The 19,008-nt window shown below is 33.9% G+C and overlaps 1 protein-coding gene across 11 annotated transcripts in view; it reads left to right on the forward strand.

Annotated features, from left to right (window-relative positions):
- Positions 1 to 19,008, forward strand: part of LOC121369360 (serine/threonine-protein kinase 25-like) — a 101,818-nt gene that overhangs the window by 39,106 nt on the left and 43,704 nt on the right. For all 11 annotated transcript variants that reach the window (XM_041494405.1, XM_041494425.1, XM_041494477.1 and 8 more), the window contains 4 exons: positions 9,099 to 9,332; positions 12,322 to 12,487; positions 13,082 to 13,239; positions 14,492 to 14,680. In XM_041494405.1, coding sequence (XP_041350339.1) covers positions 9,099 to 9,332; positions 12,322 to 12,487; positions 13,082 to 13,239; positions 14,492 to 14,680 — 747 coding nt within the window. The remainder of the gene's footprint in view (positions 1 to 9,098; positions 9,333 to 12,321; positions 12,488 to 13,081; positions 13,240 to 14,491; positions 14,681 to 19,008) is intronic.

Raw genomic sequence — 19,008 nt, forward strand, 5'->3', positions numbered from 1 at the left:
CTTGTAGTATCACAGACATATGAATGTCAGATTAACTATACGTCACTGTTTAATCGATTTCCATTGTGTAGTTTTTCATTGGTTGTATGGCATTGGTGACCTGGTCATCACCTAGGAGCAGCCAGTCGTATGTCTTGAAATTGTTAACATACGTACATGTGTTAACAATCATGTGTTACCAAAAATAACGCATGGTGTTCTCACCAAAAATAACGCATGGTGTTCTCACCAATGGGTGTGTAAGAAATATGCATTGTGCGTACATGTGGATGTGTACACATATGAGATGATATTTTAATTATATGTATATGTAAAACATTTTATTATTATTTTGTCCTGAGGGTTTGAATTGCATTATCTATACCTTACAACAATGATTGATTCTTTTTCTTGCCCATTTAATTACAGTAACAAAACATTAATTTTGTAAGCTACGTATGGTTTGTTTATTGTTGAACGATTTGTAAACATTTCACCTACAAACAATGAAACTCATTTAATCATACGCTGAAAAATATAGTCCAGCTTGTGCAACGACATAAAAATGCAACAACGTAACAATAAATATAAAGTTAAAAATATTAATTTAAATATTTAAATATTTTTAAAACAATGATACAACATGAAATGGCAAACAGAATTTTGAAAACCATGAGTTATGATGTCAATCGTCATAAAACATGAGTTACTACACCCCGTATGTACTTGTAGAAATCAGCTAGCCCTCATGTTAGACAGATTTATCTAGCCCTAGGGTCAGACAGATTTATCTAGCCCTAGGGTCAGACAGATTTATCTAGCCCTAGGGTCAGACAGATTTATCTAGCCCTAGGGTCAGACAGATTTTTCTAGCACCTTGCAAAAGCTGCATAACCCTGTCCAGTGGGAAAGAAATATATATATTAGCTAGCATATCCAGTGTACTCAAAGTATGTGATGTTTTTCAGATCACATACTTTCAGAATTTGATAACTTGCAAATTAGATGTAAATTAATCGAGGTCAAGTTTATTGACATTTAAATAAACATACTACAGTGACACTCCATAACTAACGTAAGCATTTACAGTCATTATAAACAAAAACTTTTGAATAGTAATTTTACACTGAATGTCCAGCATTTAAAACAAAAATTTAAATTTTATTATTATTACTGAGGACACAAAATGACTTGAGAAGAAATACATCCTCAATAGTATTAAACAACCATTTGTGTTCAAGTTTCCTTTATCATGAACATAAATCAGTATTTTAAAACTCAAATTTTATTTTTCTTATTATTGAATACATAAAATGAACTAAGAAAAAATACATCCTCAACCATTTGGGTTCAACAGTTTTCTTTACCATGAACTTAAATCAGTATTTTAAAACTCAAATGTTAATTTTCTTGTTACTGAGGATATAAAATTTAAGTCAGTATTTTAAAACTCAAATTTTAATTTCCTTATTACTGAATACATAATACCTGAGAAAAACCCCAAAACATTTCCAATAGTGTACATTCCCTATAGTATTAAACAACCATTTGGGTTCAACAGTTTGCTTTACAACGAACTTAAATCAGTATTTTAAAACTCAAATTTTAATTTTCTTATTACTGAATACATAAAATGACCTGAGAAAAAATACATGCTCAGTAGTATTAAACAACCATTTGGGTTCAACAGTTTGCTTTACCAATGATTTGTTTTTTAAACACTGTGCATGCAGAACAACCATGTGCTTGTATTCCAGACTTCCTAATGCCAAGCCACTTGTCTAAATGTAAACTGCTGGATGGGAATGCAATTTGCAAGGTGTTAATGTTTCCTTCAACCATTTGGGGGGCAATCTGAACCAATTAGGCCCCGGTTTCAATAGTTTATTCTAAGGTAAAATCTGTTTCTTCTCTTAAGGCAGTTTTTCAGTGTTCATTATAATAGGTTATGGACCTTGAGCAAAGATGGCTGATTACTGTATTGAAGATCACGTAAATAAGTTAACATAAGGATCATCTTCTGTGATTTAGCAGCTTTTATACAGAACTGAAATCTTGAGATGGAATTAAAGTCCCTGAACCTAGTATCTACGGTTTAGTCTGTTTACGTGAAAAGGGTACTAATGGATTGGCATAAAACTATATATTGAATGAAATTAAAATTCATATAAAAATATATTATTAACTTTTAAACCCAAAGCAACCACAAAAAATGTCATTAAAAAAAAAAAATCTGTGTAAATAAAAGTTTCTTTACAAATTATTAAATTAGACGGGTTAAATCTTATTTTACAATACAGGTGTGAAGGCAATTGATGGAACAGCCAACCTAAAGTATGCACGACTCTATCTTTAGTCTTTGGATACTGCATTATCGATTACTTCAATAACAATGCAGCTAAGGCTTTTCTAGCATTTTGTCTTCACCTCTGTATTAAACATTTTTTTAAATGTGATTAATCTATATAATTTGATGGTATTTTGTTTAAAAACCTTTTTATTTACATAGAACATTTTAGTAAAAAAAAAATTCAGTTGGTATTGTTTTAAAACTCAGTAATACATTTTAATATGTTTTAACATTATTCATAATAGTAATTAGCATTACATGCCAGTTCATTGTTTCCCTGTTCACTCAAACGGACTGTATGTACTTTTCTGTTTTACATCACATACATTTGGCATTACTACACACACCCAGATGACCAGAAATACAGTGGATTTGCCAAAATTGATAATTTAATGGAATGTTGTACATGTATAATTACATGGGCTGATCGACATTTCAAAGACTTAACATGGCAGCATGCCATTTGGCCATCAACTACTTTACACCTTTTACTTGTATGTTCAGTAGTAATCATTTATTAATATATATTTATAATCTTCTGACCCCGCTGCCCCTCCCTCTCCCCATCCCCTTTCCCTTCCCCCTTCTTTTCCAAAATGAATGACCTAAACAGTTTCTCTCAGTGATAGAAATGACCAGAAGATTCATTCATTGATTCATTTATAGTTATATCCGTGCTTATATCCAATTAAAGTTCAAGCACACTGTCCTGGGTACACACCTCAGCACTCTGGGCTGTCTGTCTAGGACAGATGGTTAGTGGTTAGTGAGAGAAAGAAGTAAGTGGTGTAGTGGATTCACTCCAGAGATTTGATCATCACTTTTTTACGTACTTAACCTTTTTTGATACGCAATAGCCAATGTGTTCTGTATGATGGGGTGTCGTTAAACATTAGTACATTCATTTATTTATTAGTCCAACAGACAGGTATATCAGAAAATCTGCTTGTCTGCCTATATTTTCTTTTGTCTGTATAAATAGTTTGTTTTATTGCTCATATGGTTAAAAATATCTTGGTAGATATCAAAGTGGTACGTCCCAATAGAACGCCAAGTTAGACGTAACACTTTGACGTCACACAATGACGTCATCGGTTGGCACACTACAACCTTACAGGAACGTCAACAAAACGAGTTGAGTGATATAAATTAAGATCGATTATGGGTAATAAATAGGACATTAAAGTCGCTACCATTTTGAATCATGTGTATGTCCCTTGTGATATAATTTTCATTATCACTCACTAAAGCTCGCGTGACAATTAAACATTATTTCACTCAGAACATAAACATGATACGAAATGGAAGCTTGTTTAATATCCTATAATTATTCAAGTGCAAGGATTAATAAAACTAAAACTGCATTGAACAGTTTCACATGTGTGCACTGAATAACCATTGAGGTACATTTTGTTTATCAGAGTTGGCTTATATCGAATACTGGCTCTGGTTGGTGATACGGATGTTAGAAGGAATTTTCCACAGCTTAAAGTAGCATTGATTTATTTTGAACTTGTCTGACTCTTGAGCAACTTAACATGCAAATTAGTTTTACACTAGATATGGAATACCATAAATATCACATAGGTGTGTTGTGAGGATATAGGCGGTAGATAAGGTAATCCAGAGGTTTTCAATTGGTGTGTCAACATAGCCCTGTCACACGGGACAGGGTGTGATTCAACATTTTTTTTTTTTTAATGCACAATTTATTTCATGATAAGCTCATTTTATTTAAAATATGGCCTGCTGTTATTTTATTTTTTAAAATGGCAAGCCAAACGAAATATGGTCCTGCTAAGAACAAATATGTCCTGCTGGAAATAAGACGAGCATGAGATGAGTGGAAGGTAAATTAAAAATGATATGGTACATAATGTCTCTCTCTTGAAAAGGGGCGGGACATAGCCCTGTGCTAAAGCAGTCGGTCTAGGATCGATCCCCGTCGGTGGGCCCACTGGGCTATTTCTCATTCCAGCTAGTGCACTACGACTGGTATATCAAAGGCTGTGGTATGTACTACCCTGCCTGTGGGATGGTGCATATAAAAGATCCCTTACTGCTAATCGAAAAGAGTAGCCCATGAAGTGACAACAGCGGGTTTCCTCCCTCAGTATCTGTGTGGTCCTTAACCGTATGTCTGACGCCATATAACTGTAATTAAAATTTGTTGGGTGCATCCTTAAATAGATTTTTTTTATTTAACCTTCTAGGTCTTAAAATGGACTGCTTTTCGCAGGCCGCTGTTTTGAGACCTGCTATGGCTGTTTGGTGTTTAGCACATTGTCAGTTTGACATCGCGTCAGGAGCAAGAGGCAGAGTAAAAAAAGAAAGAAAGATAGACATAGAGAAAAAGAGGAGGAGGAAGGGAAGTCTGGTACTCTTGCTTAATATACAGTGAAACCGGTCTAAACTAGGACCCAATATTTATCCGATTTAGAAAAGGTCAGGTGTTTAAAGGGTCAACATTTTAGAATTTAGAAAATTTGGGACCATGAAACTTGGCTGATTTTGGCAGAATTCCAGTTTGTTCAGGGTCCGGTTTAGACAGGTTTCACTGTATATATGACATGACATTTATACACGAAAAAATATCGCGAAATACCCATTGCGTTATTTATGCCTCTCAGTATAAACATAAAAAAGTATTAACCACCCAACAAGAATATTGTGTGTATAGGTTTTTATTTTATTACACACCGGCTATAGGTGGACAGTCATATTGGTTGAATGGCTGTTCTGTACATATTCGATAGGAGTGCTAAGATAACGTCACCTATAGATAACACCAGGTCACTTACGACTATCACTGGCATCCAGGAAGTAGGTGTATTTGCCATTAACAAAGAGTGTGTCACAAGTTGTATTAATAACATGCAGTGATATTAGATAGTTGTATGTAGAAGTTCTAGTATGGTAATGGTATTTATTGCCATATATGGTATGTGTACATTTCTTTGCTGATTGATCTGTTCATAAATACTCCCAACTCTTGTGACAAGCTTTGACAAGACAATACAAGTTCAGTCTGACCCACTGATAATAAATTGCCAGGGTCAGAACATTTTTACAATTTATTAGTTGCCGGCTAGGTTATTGGGCACATAAAATGTGGTAACCTAGCAACGTGGTGTGACAGTCCTAAAATTAAAGACATAGTATGCATGTGTATTCTGTTTCATATTTCAATGTGTATTTAAGAATATTATAGACATGAAGTAGTCATTATTGAAGGTACAAGGTTTCAACTTGTAAAAAATGTACACTAAGTTATAGTTAATCTACAAACATGTAACTTGTTTGGATAAAGTTACAACAGAGTGAAACAAGAGTGTTAAAACCAGGAAATATCCTTAAAAAATACGTGCATTTTTAAAAATATGAAAAAAATTCATTTTGTGGTATTTGAAACACCAGGATGACCAGAAACACGTCGGTTCTACGAAAATGGACAATCTAAAGAATACAATATAAGTAATGTTTGATTTCAGTGATCATGATCTAATAGTGAAAAATACGCTTTAGTGTTTAAAAACTAGGGTCTGTCCCTGGAATTGTTAACTGAGTGGTATTCACTGGTTGTGGATATGATCATCATCCGAACTATACACTGGCGTAGGGAAAGGGGGGGGGGGGGGGGGGGGGGGGCAAGTGCCCCTCCACTTTTCAGATATTTCGCTTTATATTTGCTGTATAATAGTGTAAAAGTGTGTAAATATAAAAGTGTGCCCCCTCACTTTTTGGCACCTTCCTACGCTCGTGCTATATATATATATATTTTTAAAAATAAAAAATTGTGTGTCACATGTCATTTTAATACTTTATCATGTTCCCTGCCCTCTCTTAAGTATTCGTAAGTGTGTACTAAACCTGCATTTTATAAACAAATGATTATTAACAAAAAGAAGAAAACAAACAATTAAACAAAACCACCCAAGGAAGCAACAGCAAACCTTTTTTTAAAAATCACACAAAAACCTGGCAACATTTGGTGAATATAAAGACTATAATTTTGAAGTTTTTAAAACATTGATTTCTATACCAAATTTTAAAATATACTTACCTTGATATTTGTCTTTGTATTGTACTTTTACACACAGCTCTTTAGACTGGTTTTTTCACATAATTGTATAAATAATATTTCCATATATTTGTGCTGGGGTGTCCTTAAATATTCATTCATTCATTCATTCAGCCATACAAATATCAGACCCCCATGATGTATTCTTAAACACGTGAATTTATGTATGATCACATTATATCAGTGTGAGTCTTTGACCTAGTTTATGTTGTGGTTTTTTGTTGTGGTTCTTTGAAACATGACTTGGGGCATAATATCATCTCGCAATAAAATAATTGACAAATGTAAAAAAAAAATAACTTTAAATGCACCTAGCAGCATTATGCTACTAACGATTACCTTTCCATCCTGTTATATACTGATAATTAATGGGTTTTGTTTCTGCCTTACTCGTTGAGCAGAGGTACAGGTCTACTGTCGTGTATTATACAATTTAATCAGGTATAAGTATAAATATATGAACCAAAAAAAGAAAAGAAACAAACTGTCAAACAAAACCAACCAACCAAACTACAGCAAAAGCAAAAGCACACAAAAAACAGGCAACATGGATTGATTTTAAAGACAAAATACCAAACCCCATGATGTGTTCTCAAACACATGAGAGGGCAGGACATAGCCCAGTGGTAAAGCACTCGCTCGATGTGCGGTCGGTCTGGGATCAATCCCCATCGGTGGGCCCATTTGGCTATTTCTTGTTCCAGCCAGTGTACCACGACTGGTACATCAAAGGACGTGGTATGTGCTATCTTGTCTATGGTATGATGCATATAAAAGATCCCTTGCTGCTAATCGAAAAGAGTAGGCCATGGAGTGGCGACAGCGTGTTTCCTCTCTCAATATCTGTGTGGTCCTTAACCATATGTCTGATGCCATATAACTGTAAATAAAATATGTTGAGTATGTCGTTAAATAAAACATTTCTTTCTTTCCATCTGTATTTCTGTCCCAGCTGTCTATCTCTCCCATATATAGTTTCTCAAATTGTTTTCACAATACCTCAGCTGGCATTTTGTGTATAGCTTTATCATGTACAATTACGGATGAAGTTTCTTAGTGACTTGAACATTTGAACTTGCACTTGAACTCGGGAGATATTAAATTTTGTTGGCCTTGGTAAGGGGACATGCTGCTTTAACAGTTCTATCAGAATGATTATTTCAATTCAACGTGTCATATTTCAACAGACATTAATTTTTGACAAAAAGAAACAGAACCATGAAAATATGCACTCTTCAAAATGTTGAGAATGGGGAAGTCATACTACTCACAATAATCAGGGGAACAACACCCTTGAATATGATTACAGGTCTCAAGTGATACTGATTTATAACCTACATTAAGGAAGTTGTCATTGCAGGGCACAATATTTCACAAGAACCGTTCTGTTCACGTTTCAGTTATGCAACTTCAAAATCACGAGAACCGTCAGTCGGTTTCGTGGTGAAAATTACATTCTAATATTAAAGGTGCCATACATGTATATCAGTAATGAAAGAGAAAATCAGTTTGTTTTTAAATACATTTGAACCACCAATGTAGCACAGAACCGTAGTTCAAGTGTTTTAGGGTTAGGTAGGCCTAATGTGTCAGTTAAGAGAATTATATTCACATAACCGAACAAACGGTTACTTGGTTACCTCATGGTTACCTAAGATTTTGATATATTGTCCCCTGCATTGCAGAGTGTATACAGTAAATTAAAATGACTAACTTGAAAATAATTAGATGTGCGGTTTCTTCAAAGTAATGGCACAGTGGTTTGCATCATTGATTCCTTCAGATCAATTTGATGGGTGTGACGACATACTCATGTTCTTTCCCCTCACAAATAAAAGCTGTTTCATTTATAGCTTTGCCTCCGTCCGTGGGTCCATCAGGCTATTTCTTGTTCCAGCCAGAGCATGACTGGTATATCAAAGGCTATGGTATATGCTATCCTGACTGGGAAAGTGCATATATAAAGATGCCTTGCTACTATTGAAAAAAATAACAGGTTTCCTCTCTAAGACTATATCAAAATTACCAAATGTTTGACATCCAATAGCCAATGATTAATAAATCAATGTGCCCTAGTGGTGTTGTTAAACAAAATAAAACTTCTTTTTCTTTTATTTGTAAATTTGCCATATTATTTTTTAGCATGTCATATATATTTTTTATCCTGTAACCACTGTTTATATTGGCAGTTATGATGACCAATTAAAGCAAAGTGAGAAATGTATACATGAACTAGCAGGTTATGACTTTTGACATTGTGTCATGCATAAATACATTTAGTTCATCATAGAATATAGCTCAAATAAACAAATACTAGGTTTTTTTCTGATTAAGTTTTGATGGATTACATAATAAAAATAATAATTAGTTAATGACGTGGGATGTCGGCTTTTTCCTGTTCAGGCTGAATGGGAAATTCTGCTTGGCAAGCCTCGCGGTATTTCCCATTCTTACCTTCACCAGATAAAGCTGATATCCTACGGTATTAATTCATTATACTCGTTATTTCGCCTGTTATGTAAAAAAAACAAAAGATCTCATATTTTACTTCCTATATTTCAGTTCAGCTAGAACCACATTTTCTATCTGTCTGCATAACTCTAGTCTTAAATATTTAGATTGATTCATCTGTTATTTTTTAATATTTTAGTTTAAAATTAATTTTATCCAATTTATTGTTATTTTCAGGGTAAAATTTCAGTCGATCCAGAAGTTCGATTCTCCAAGTTGGAGAGAATAGGTAAAGGTTCTTTCGGAGAGGTGTTCAAAGGAATAGACAATGAAACGAAACAAGTGGTTGCAATTAAAATCATTGACTTGGAAGAAGCGGAGGATGAAATTGAAGACATTCAGCAAGAAATCATGGTGCTCTCGCAGTGCGATAGTCCCTATGTTACAAAGTACTTTGGTTCATACCTCAAGGTATGTTGTACAAATAGTCAATATATTACAAAATACTATGGTTCATACCTCAAGGTATGTCGTATAAATAGTCAATATATTACAAAGTACTATGGTTCATACCTCAAGGTATGTCGTATAAATAGTCAATATATTACAAAGTACTATGGTTCATACCTCAAGGTATGTCGTATAAATAGTCAATATGTTACAAAGTACTATGGTTCATACCTCAAGGTATGTCGTATAAATAGTCAATATGTTACAAAGTATTATGGTTCATACCTCAGGGTATGTCGTACAAATAGTCCTTATGTTACAAAGTACTATGGTTCATACCTCAGGGTATGTCTTATAAATAGTCAATATGTTACAAAGTACTATGGTTCATACCTCAAGGTATGTCGTATAAATAGTCAATATATTACAAAGTACTTTGGTTTATACCTCAGGGTATGTCTTATAAATAGTCAATATGTTACAAAGTACTATGGTTCATACCTCAAGGTATGTCGTACAAATAGTCCCTATATTACAAAGTACTATGGTCCATACCTCAAGGTATGTCGTACAAATAGTCCCTATATTACAAAGTACTATGGTCCATACCTCAAGGTATGTCGTACAAATAGTCCCTATATTACAAAGTACTATGGTTCATACCTCAAGGTATGTCGTACAAATAGTCAATATATTACAAAGTACTTTGGTCCATACCTCAAGGTATGTCATACAAATAGTCCCTATATTACAAAGTATTTTGGTTCATACCTCAAGGTATGTCGTACAAATAGTCAATATGTTACAAAGTACTTTGGTTCATACCTCAAGGTATGTAGTACAAATAGTCAATATGTTACAAAGTATTTTGGTTCATACCTCGAGGTATGTCGTACAAATAGTCAATATGTTACAAAGTACTTTGGTTCATACCTCGAGGTATGTCATACAAATAGTCTAGGGAAAATTTTGTTCAATATCACTTGGCAATTTGCTACACAGGTTTCAGAGATTGCTACACAATTTTAAGACATTGAACACTAGTTGCTAATTAATTTTCAGTGGACTAGAAATGATGCTGACAGAAATTTTGAAAACAAAATGTTTCGTGTAGTCCTGTGTTAAACGTATTATGGTTCATATCTCAGTGCACCCCCTCTGCCAAACAAGGACCTGCAGGGATCAACTGTCCACAGAGCTTCTACAATTGTTATAAACAACCACTAGCCATGGGATCAGTGGTAGAAAAAACGTACTAGCCATGATTAAAAATTAACTTGCCCTACTTTTAAGTAAATGCAATTTTACTAACAGGAATAATCAGATATGTTGTTTAAAGAAGATGGAGCTTTAAAAATCCTTAGATTTGAGGGGGGTGGGGCAGGATATTCATATTTACACAATACTACTCTTAAATGCAGAATTTGACCAAAAAATTCACTAGTCATCGGGCATGTCGATAGTAGTTATTTACTAGCCCAATACTGAAACTCACTTGCCGTTTGAGTGGGGCTACCATAATTTAGAAGCCCTGGTCCATTCAAGATTAGCCATTTGCTAATTGTTATACTAAGTGGCTACAAGATTATCCATTTGCTAGTTTGTATATGCCCATCTATGATCGGTCATATTATGATATGGAGTTGTCCGTCCGTACCTACGTCCATCTGTTAATTGTTTCTTGTCCAGACCATATCTTGCATACAAATGCATACAGGACCATTAAACCTCACATGTAGGAACAACCTGAGATGGCGATGTGGTGCGTACTATTATTAGGTCACTGTGACCTACTTTTCGTGGTCTACTGCACATAACAGTAAATCCTTGTCTGGACCATGTCTTGTATACAGATGCATACAGGACTATCAAACCTCACATATAGGAACAACCTGGTATGGCGGTATATAGCGTACTATTACTAGGTCACTGTGACCTATTTTTCATGGTCTACTGCACATAACAGTAAATCCTTGTCTGGACCATGTCTTGTATACAGATGCATACAGGACTATCAAACCTCACATATAGGAACAACCTGGTATGGCGGTATATAGCGTACTATTACTAGGTCACTGTGACCTATTTTTCATGGTCTACTGCACATAACAGTAAATCCTGGTATGGACCATATCTTGCACACAGATGCATACAGGACCATCAAACAACTTGGGATGGTGGTGTATCACATGTGATGCAAGTAAATCAAATAATTTGTCTATATTTTCCATCAAATTTCTGACAGGTATATCATGTACCTCACCGGTACTCTTGTTATACTAAGTGGCTACAAGACTAGCCATTTGCTAATTGTTATACTAAGTGGCTACAAGACTAGCCATTTGCTAATTGTTATACTAAGTAGCTACAAGACTAGCCATTTGCTAATTTTATACTAAGTAGCTACAAGATTAGCCATTTGCTAATTTTATACTAAATGGCTACAACTTTTAGGATATGCCAAACAAGCCATTGGCTAATTTTTATACCAAGTGGTTGCAACATTTAGTATTTGTCTAATACAATTTTCTTTAAATTGCCCACCTGAGAAATGTGCGATTTTAAAAATTATGTTAAATATGGAACTATTTTGAAAGCATGCTGAATAAGAAAGCTGTTTTTTTTTTTTTTTTTAATGATGTCAGTATTAATAAAGACATCTCTTTCCACCTCCCTACAATAAGAATAAAAATGGGTGCATGACGCTTTGTTTCTGTTCTTACCGGTTTTGTACAAAAAAGGGAGGTAATTTTTTCTCATGGCTGGAATTTAATTTTTCTACTTTTTTAAATTTAATTTGATGCAGCATTAATTTGCCATGCAAGTGGGGATGGTCAATGTGGTTTTCTTTGATTGGGGCTTAATGGTTTGGGGTTTGGGGTTTTTTGAGGGGGGGGGGGGGTTACATTTAGAATCAATGTGTAATAAAAAAAATTGTCAGTATACATACATGCATAGTATAGTAATATGTGATGGTGAATCATTCTAATATTGTTGTCTCTTCTTCCAGGGTTCCAAGTTATGGATTATCATGGAGTTTTTGGGTGGTGGATCTGCCCTAGATTTAATGAAGGCTGGTTCCTTCTGTGAAAATGACATTGCAATTATTCTTAGGGAAATATTAAAGGGCTTAGACTACCTTCATTCAGAAAAGAAGTTACACAGAGATATAAAAGGTAATAGAATAATAATATGGTGCCAGGCGTTTCGCCCCTAGTTTAATCAGTTCTTAGTTGACAAAGGGCAGAACGTGTGTCCAAGTCGGTCATGCTTCCAGATAATATTATTTCTAAAATCTTTGGTAAATAAGTTAGTTCATGTGATTTTTAACTATAGTCCATCCCATCATTTTATTAAAATGTTATTTTAAAGTAATTTCAGTTTGGTTTGATGTAAGAAGAAAAGTAAAACTTTAATATATATATATATATATATATATATATATATATATATATGCCAGAAAGAAAGTTTTGGGTATGGCACTACGAAATTTAATATTTACTATATGTGTGCTGAATGCAACCACAGTCTATAGGTGGTATTAGGGGCCTCCCCCAGAAAGAAAATAGGTTCGGGTTAAGAAAATCATACAATAATGATAGTCATTGATTTTGTCTAAAGGTCAGCTTAAAAAAATAAAATCCGCAAAACAATTTGGGTATGGCACCATACCCATTTATATATATATATATAAAAGGTCTAATCAGTTTCCTTGTTTCTACTGTGGTTGTTAAGCCCTTGTTAATAATTTTGTTGTTTTCTGTTTTCAGCTGCCAATGTGTTGTTATCAGAACATGGCGATGTTAAGTTAGCTGATTTCGGAGTGGCTGGTCAGCTGACGGACACGATTGGAAAACGGAACACATTTGTGGGTACTCCTTTCTGGATGGCTCCAGAAGTCATTCGACAGTCGGCCTACGACACAAAGGTTAGTTAGTGCCAGTGAGGAAATGAGGTACTGGTGAAAACCCCCCACATTTTTGATTGGATTGGACTGGAAATGTGCCAATCGTGGGGCACAGGTTGGGACAGAAAACAACCACATTGGTTCAGTCAAGCTGTACTTTTAATATGTAAAACCACAGTAAGCTACACTATTTAAAGGTGCAGACCCTAGTTTCAGTCCGTGGAAATGGACATTAAGTTTAATTAATCTACAAACATACTGCACATCTACAGTCCATCCCATCCTTCTACAAAAGTGTTTTTTTTTTGTTAATTTCAGTTTGGTTTGATGTAAGAAGAAAAGTGAAAGTGTTTTGGAAATAACAAAAATATACTATTTTTTATGTACAATTTAGAAAACAATAGGCTCAGAAATAAATAACCTATAGTAAATTCCATAGTATGAAAAAGTGGGATGGACTATAGATAATGTTATAAAAGAGAGAAGCTAAAGTCGGTGATGTTTAAGCGGGGAAATACCATCTATATATAACTGGAGCTTATCTCGATGACCATTACTTCTCAGACGAACATGCATTTTTAGAATTATAAAAAAAATGCATTTCAGAGAATTACAAAAACCTGGAAGACCAGAACCACTTCAGGTGTACAAAAATCAACATTCTAAATAATAAAATGTAAATTCTTCTAACTTAAATGATCAAAAAGGTCTATAAAAGTGAAAAATATGTTGCAGTGTTAAAAACTAAGGTCTGTCATTTTAAAACAAAATCTGTCATCTAGGTACATTTTGTTCAGCAGTGCATCGTGATTCACTAGGCTATTGAAGTATAAAACATTAAATAGTAGATGCTAATAAATTTTCAGGGTTCGACAAATCCACTAGCACCCGGTCTTGGCTAGTGAATTTTTGGTCTGGGCTAGTGGAAATAATCAACTGTATTACTACAGTGAAACCCCTCTAAACCAGACACCCTTAGAACCAAGACAAATGTCTGGTTTTTAGAGGGATGCGGTTTAGACAGGTTAAGTTCTGTCTTAATTTTTAAAATGGGACTCTGTAAAATGTCTGGTTTTGAGGGAATTTCATTTTACGGAGGGGTCCAGTTTTGAGAGGTTTCACTGTATAATACTTGCGGCACTACGACACAAACACTTTTCAAAGACTGTCAATTTTATTCCTAATTTGTACTGTTGCCAATCAAATTTTGAAAACAAAATGTTTCCTGTATGCTACAATATGTTTTGTTTTTTTTGTTTTTTTTCTGTTTCAGGCTGACATTTGGAGTTTAGGTATTACAGCCATAGAGCTTGCTAAAGGAGAGCCGCCCAACTCGGACCTCCATCCTATGCGGGTATTGTTCCTTATTCCAAAAAACAACCCCCCTCAGTTGACGGGCCCGGGATACAGCAAATCATTCAAGGAGTTTGTAGAGCTCTGTTTAAATAAGGATCCTAACAATGTGAGTGTACTTAAAGTTATTTTTCTCCCACAGATTTTCTTTTAAAATATTTATTGGCGGGGGGGGGGGGGGGGGGGGGGGGGGTTAGATACTGTCTGTACTTTGCTGCTATTGTTATAAGTTCTAGTTACGGTCATAATAAACTAAATTACTGATTTTTAAAGATATTGTCTGTACTTTGCTGATATTGTTATAAGTTCTAGTTACGGTCATAATAAACTAAATTACTGATTTTTAAAGATATTGTCTGTACTTTGCTGATATTGTTATAAGTTCTAGTTACGGTCATAATAAACTAAATTACTGATTTTTAAAGATATTGTCTGTACTTTGCTGATATTGTTATAAGTTTCTAGTTACGGTCATAATAAACTAAATTACTGATTTTTAAAGATACTGTCTGTACTTTGCTGATATTGTTATAAGTTTCTAGTTACGGTCATAATAAACTAAATTACTGATTTTTAAAGATATTGTCTGTACTTTGCTGATATTGTTATAAGTTTCTAGTTAAGGTCATAATAAACTAAATTACCGATTTTTTAAGATATTGTCTGTACTTTGCTGCTATTGTTATAAGTTTCTAGTTAAGGTCATAATAAAATAAATTACAGATTTTTGTCCCAATTTAGTTTTAAAATGGTGGTGGGAGGTGAAATTCATGTTTTAATTTTATATATTCTGCACATTGAAAATATTGTATATAGAGTAAAATGTGTTGGTTGGGGTTTTTTTTGTTGTTTGGTGGTGGGTTTTTGGGGAGAGGGGAGGAGGGGCAGGGAGCAATTTTAAAAAAGTGGCCAGTCCATTATCATTGGGGCAGACAGGGATGAAAATCTAGGGTTTTATTTCATTGTGGCCTAACAGTGTTTCTGCCAGAAAGAAATTTTGGAGTATGGTGCTTTGGAATTGAATGCAAGCAGTCAACAGGGGGAATGGGGCACTTCCCCCAGAAAGAAAATGGGTTATGTTTAGGGTTAGGGTTAAGAAAATCATACAGTAATGACAAGTACTTAATTTTGTTAAAAGGTTAACTTTTTTTTTTTTAAATCTACTAAAACATTTGGCTATGGTGCCATACCCGTTTACCCTCTGGCAGAAACCCTGCCTAATAGAGCCATGCAACAAATATTTGAAACTTTACAATGATCAGCATTTTCATAAGTGTACAACCATATGCTAGGGAGGAAGGTGGGATAATTCCAGCATAAATATAAACCCTAAAATGTTGATAAAAGCATCCCAGGCAAAATCAACAGGGTTTTTTTTTACGGATATTGATATTATTTTTTTGCTGACAGTTGTTGAGATGGGGTCAATTTTTTGTGTTTATCACCAGTGTTAAGATTTTTTTGGGGTTTTTTTTCTCATTGAATATACAAATAATAATATTCTGAGCAAGAAAATGTAACATTTTATTGTTTAAAAATGCCACAAACATTGTACAAAGGCAACAAGTTTGGGATAGTGTCTTTAAATTGATGTATAAATTGTTTACAGTTTTACTATCATTATTGAGTTTTCATACACCAGGGTAGCACGAAGGATGAGACAAAATGCTCATTACAATACTGGAATTGCAGCATGATTTATATCAGTTATTATTGGCATCACCAATTTTATATTTAACAATGTGTGTTTGAACATAAATACTTTTAAGTGCCATTATAGATTATTATTAATGTTAGTATTTATTGTTTTAAATTAAATCATTTTTGAAACAAAATATTCTTAATGAATAATGATTGATTTAATTTAATCAAATTGTTGTTATTAAACTAAAGGGACATAACTGTAGATGTCATCCCACCAATTTCAAATGAGGTGCCAGCTGAAGCTTTTGCTGCACTTAGTGGTGTTGGTGAATCATCACACCTTTATCAGGGCTTCTGGAATTTGTTTTAAATTCACTTACCATGGGGACCAGTGGATTTGAAAATTCACTGGCCACTCTTCAAACTTCACTTACCCAGTTTTATCTGTTAATAAAATAAAAACCATTAAATAAAATTTGAAAATAAATAACCTTTTAGTGTACAATTTGATATATTGATTAATTGAAATCCTGTCTGATCAGTCTGTCTGTCATTTTACGCAACACAGGCCGATTAGGCATACTTTATCGTTTGTCTAGAAAAACATGCTATAAATATTCATCAGTTTACAATAAAGTTACCTAAGTACAACAATTAAAAGCATTAAATTATGCTTTATCACTTATAAATGGGGGGACTCATACCCTTCTAAAAAAATTTACAATTTTATCAGCAAAAGTGTACATGTATTATAGTTTACGGCTTACATACTCCAACACACAAATTAGTAAATAATAAAGTGACAAACATCAATTGGAACCGAACAAATGTTGAACAAGTTTTTGTATAAGTAAGTACTTTGTTAACCCTTTCCGACTATGGAATGGGAAATCCTGTTAAAAAAAATCACCGTTCAGACTATAGAATGGGAAATCCCGTTGTGTGTTTTCAGTTCGTATTTACCTCCAAATTTGTCACAGGTTGACATGCGCAATAGAAGCAGTGCTAACAACAACATCCTGTAGACGTTTTACATGGTTTGCCGTGAGAATGTGCTCATTTATTCAGAACTTTTAAGCCTATTTGGTATAACTGTTCTGTTAACGCAGGCCTTCTAGAATACGGTGGCCCGAGGCCCGAGGTTTTTGGATTCGGGCCAGTAAAAGTTACTTTGTGCAATCCCGATGGCAAGTGGTAAACTAAAAAAAAAAAAAAAAAAAAAAAAAAAACTACAGCGCTATGTCCTACAATCATACAAAAACAAAAAAAACATCTACAAGTCACCTCTTTCGATTTGCTATCACATGCAGTATTTCACAAACAAATAGTTGGCCACCAGTAATCTCTGACCCATCCATGACATCAATATACCTACTGATATAACTTTATTAAAAAGTGTAAACATTGGAAAACAAAAGTTCATTGTTTTGCCGCCATTTTGTTTTTTACACTGAAATCCAAAGAGTTGTTACCCTAATACTAATAATATGCAAAACGGTAACCAGTCTTTTATTAGTTTTAAAGGTTGCATGTCACTATTTAAATTTACTTTAAATGTGTAAATTATTAATTTAATTTATAAAATATGACATAAATTGCAAAAAAGTTTTTTAAAAAGCTTAGGAACACAGTATCATGAAATAGATAAATTTAACAAAGTACCCAAATTGAAAAATTACTAATATGGTGTGTGTGTTGGGTGGTGAGGGGGGGGGGGGGTGGTGGTGGTAAGCCTTAAACTGCAATACATGTACACTTTATGCTAATAAAGGTTTCTTTTCTCTTTGTTTTTTGAGGGGGTGGGTGGGGGGTGAGTTCCCATTCATAAGTCAATAAATAATGCTGTTAATTGTTGTAATATCTCAGTAACATGGATTATTTTTTATAACTTAAGTGGTTTTAGTGAAAACAATTATTTAAAAAGTACGGTAACTTTATTCTGAACTGATGAAAATTATTTGCATATTTTTCTAAACAAACCATAAAGCATGCCCAATGAGCCTATCTGTTGTGTAAATTGACAAATTGATTAAACATGATCTCAGTATGAAAAATGGACATTAAAAAGTTAATTATTTGAATTAAGTTTTTTTGTTTTATCAACAGTTAAAATTGGACAAGTGAATTTTTTACCATGGCCAGTGAATTTTCAAATCCACTGGCACTATGGCAAGTGAATTTTAAAAATATTCTATAACTCCTGGTTAACTGCAATGGTGACATCCATTTTCTATAATACGACCTTCACGGAAAATGACCGCGATAGTGGTGTTTTATTGGAATGTAAGAGTGATAATTCCAGTGGAATTCCACTAGCTGAAATACTATCACGAATTCAAGATGACATACCACTTTCAAGATTTGCACGTGGTTGGAGAGATTTTCTAAATGGGTTTATTCATTTACACATTTTCATAGAAATTTGGTATGTTTTTATAACTAGTGATTTTGTTTAATATACCTCTATATATGTATAATAATGAGCTCCTTCTCATAGAAAATTGATTTATGTTTACAGATATGCTTGAAACAGTCTTCTACTATGAATAATAAATAAGTTATTATCAAATAACCATCTGTAAACTTATCCTTTGTTTAACTGTCAAATATATCAATTCCTGGGGCACTTTGAAGACAGTGGGAGTCTGAAAGGCTTAAAGGGACAGACCCTAGTTTCAACCCGTGAAAATTAACACTAAGTTTAGTTAATCTACAAACCTGTAACACATTTGGATAAAGTTATAATAGAGTGAAACATTAGTCTGTGACTTTGAAATACCCTATAAAAATAGA

The sequence above is a fragment of the Gigantopelta aegis genome, chromosome 1, assembly GCF_016097555.1.
Source record: "Gigantopelta aegis isolate Gae_Host chromosome 1, Gae_host_genome, whole genome shotgun sequence".
Lineage (NCBI taxonomy): Eukaryota > Metazoa > Mollusca > Gastropoda > Neomphalida > Peltospiridae > Gigantopelta > Gigantopelta aegis.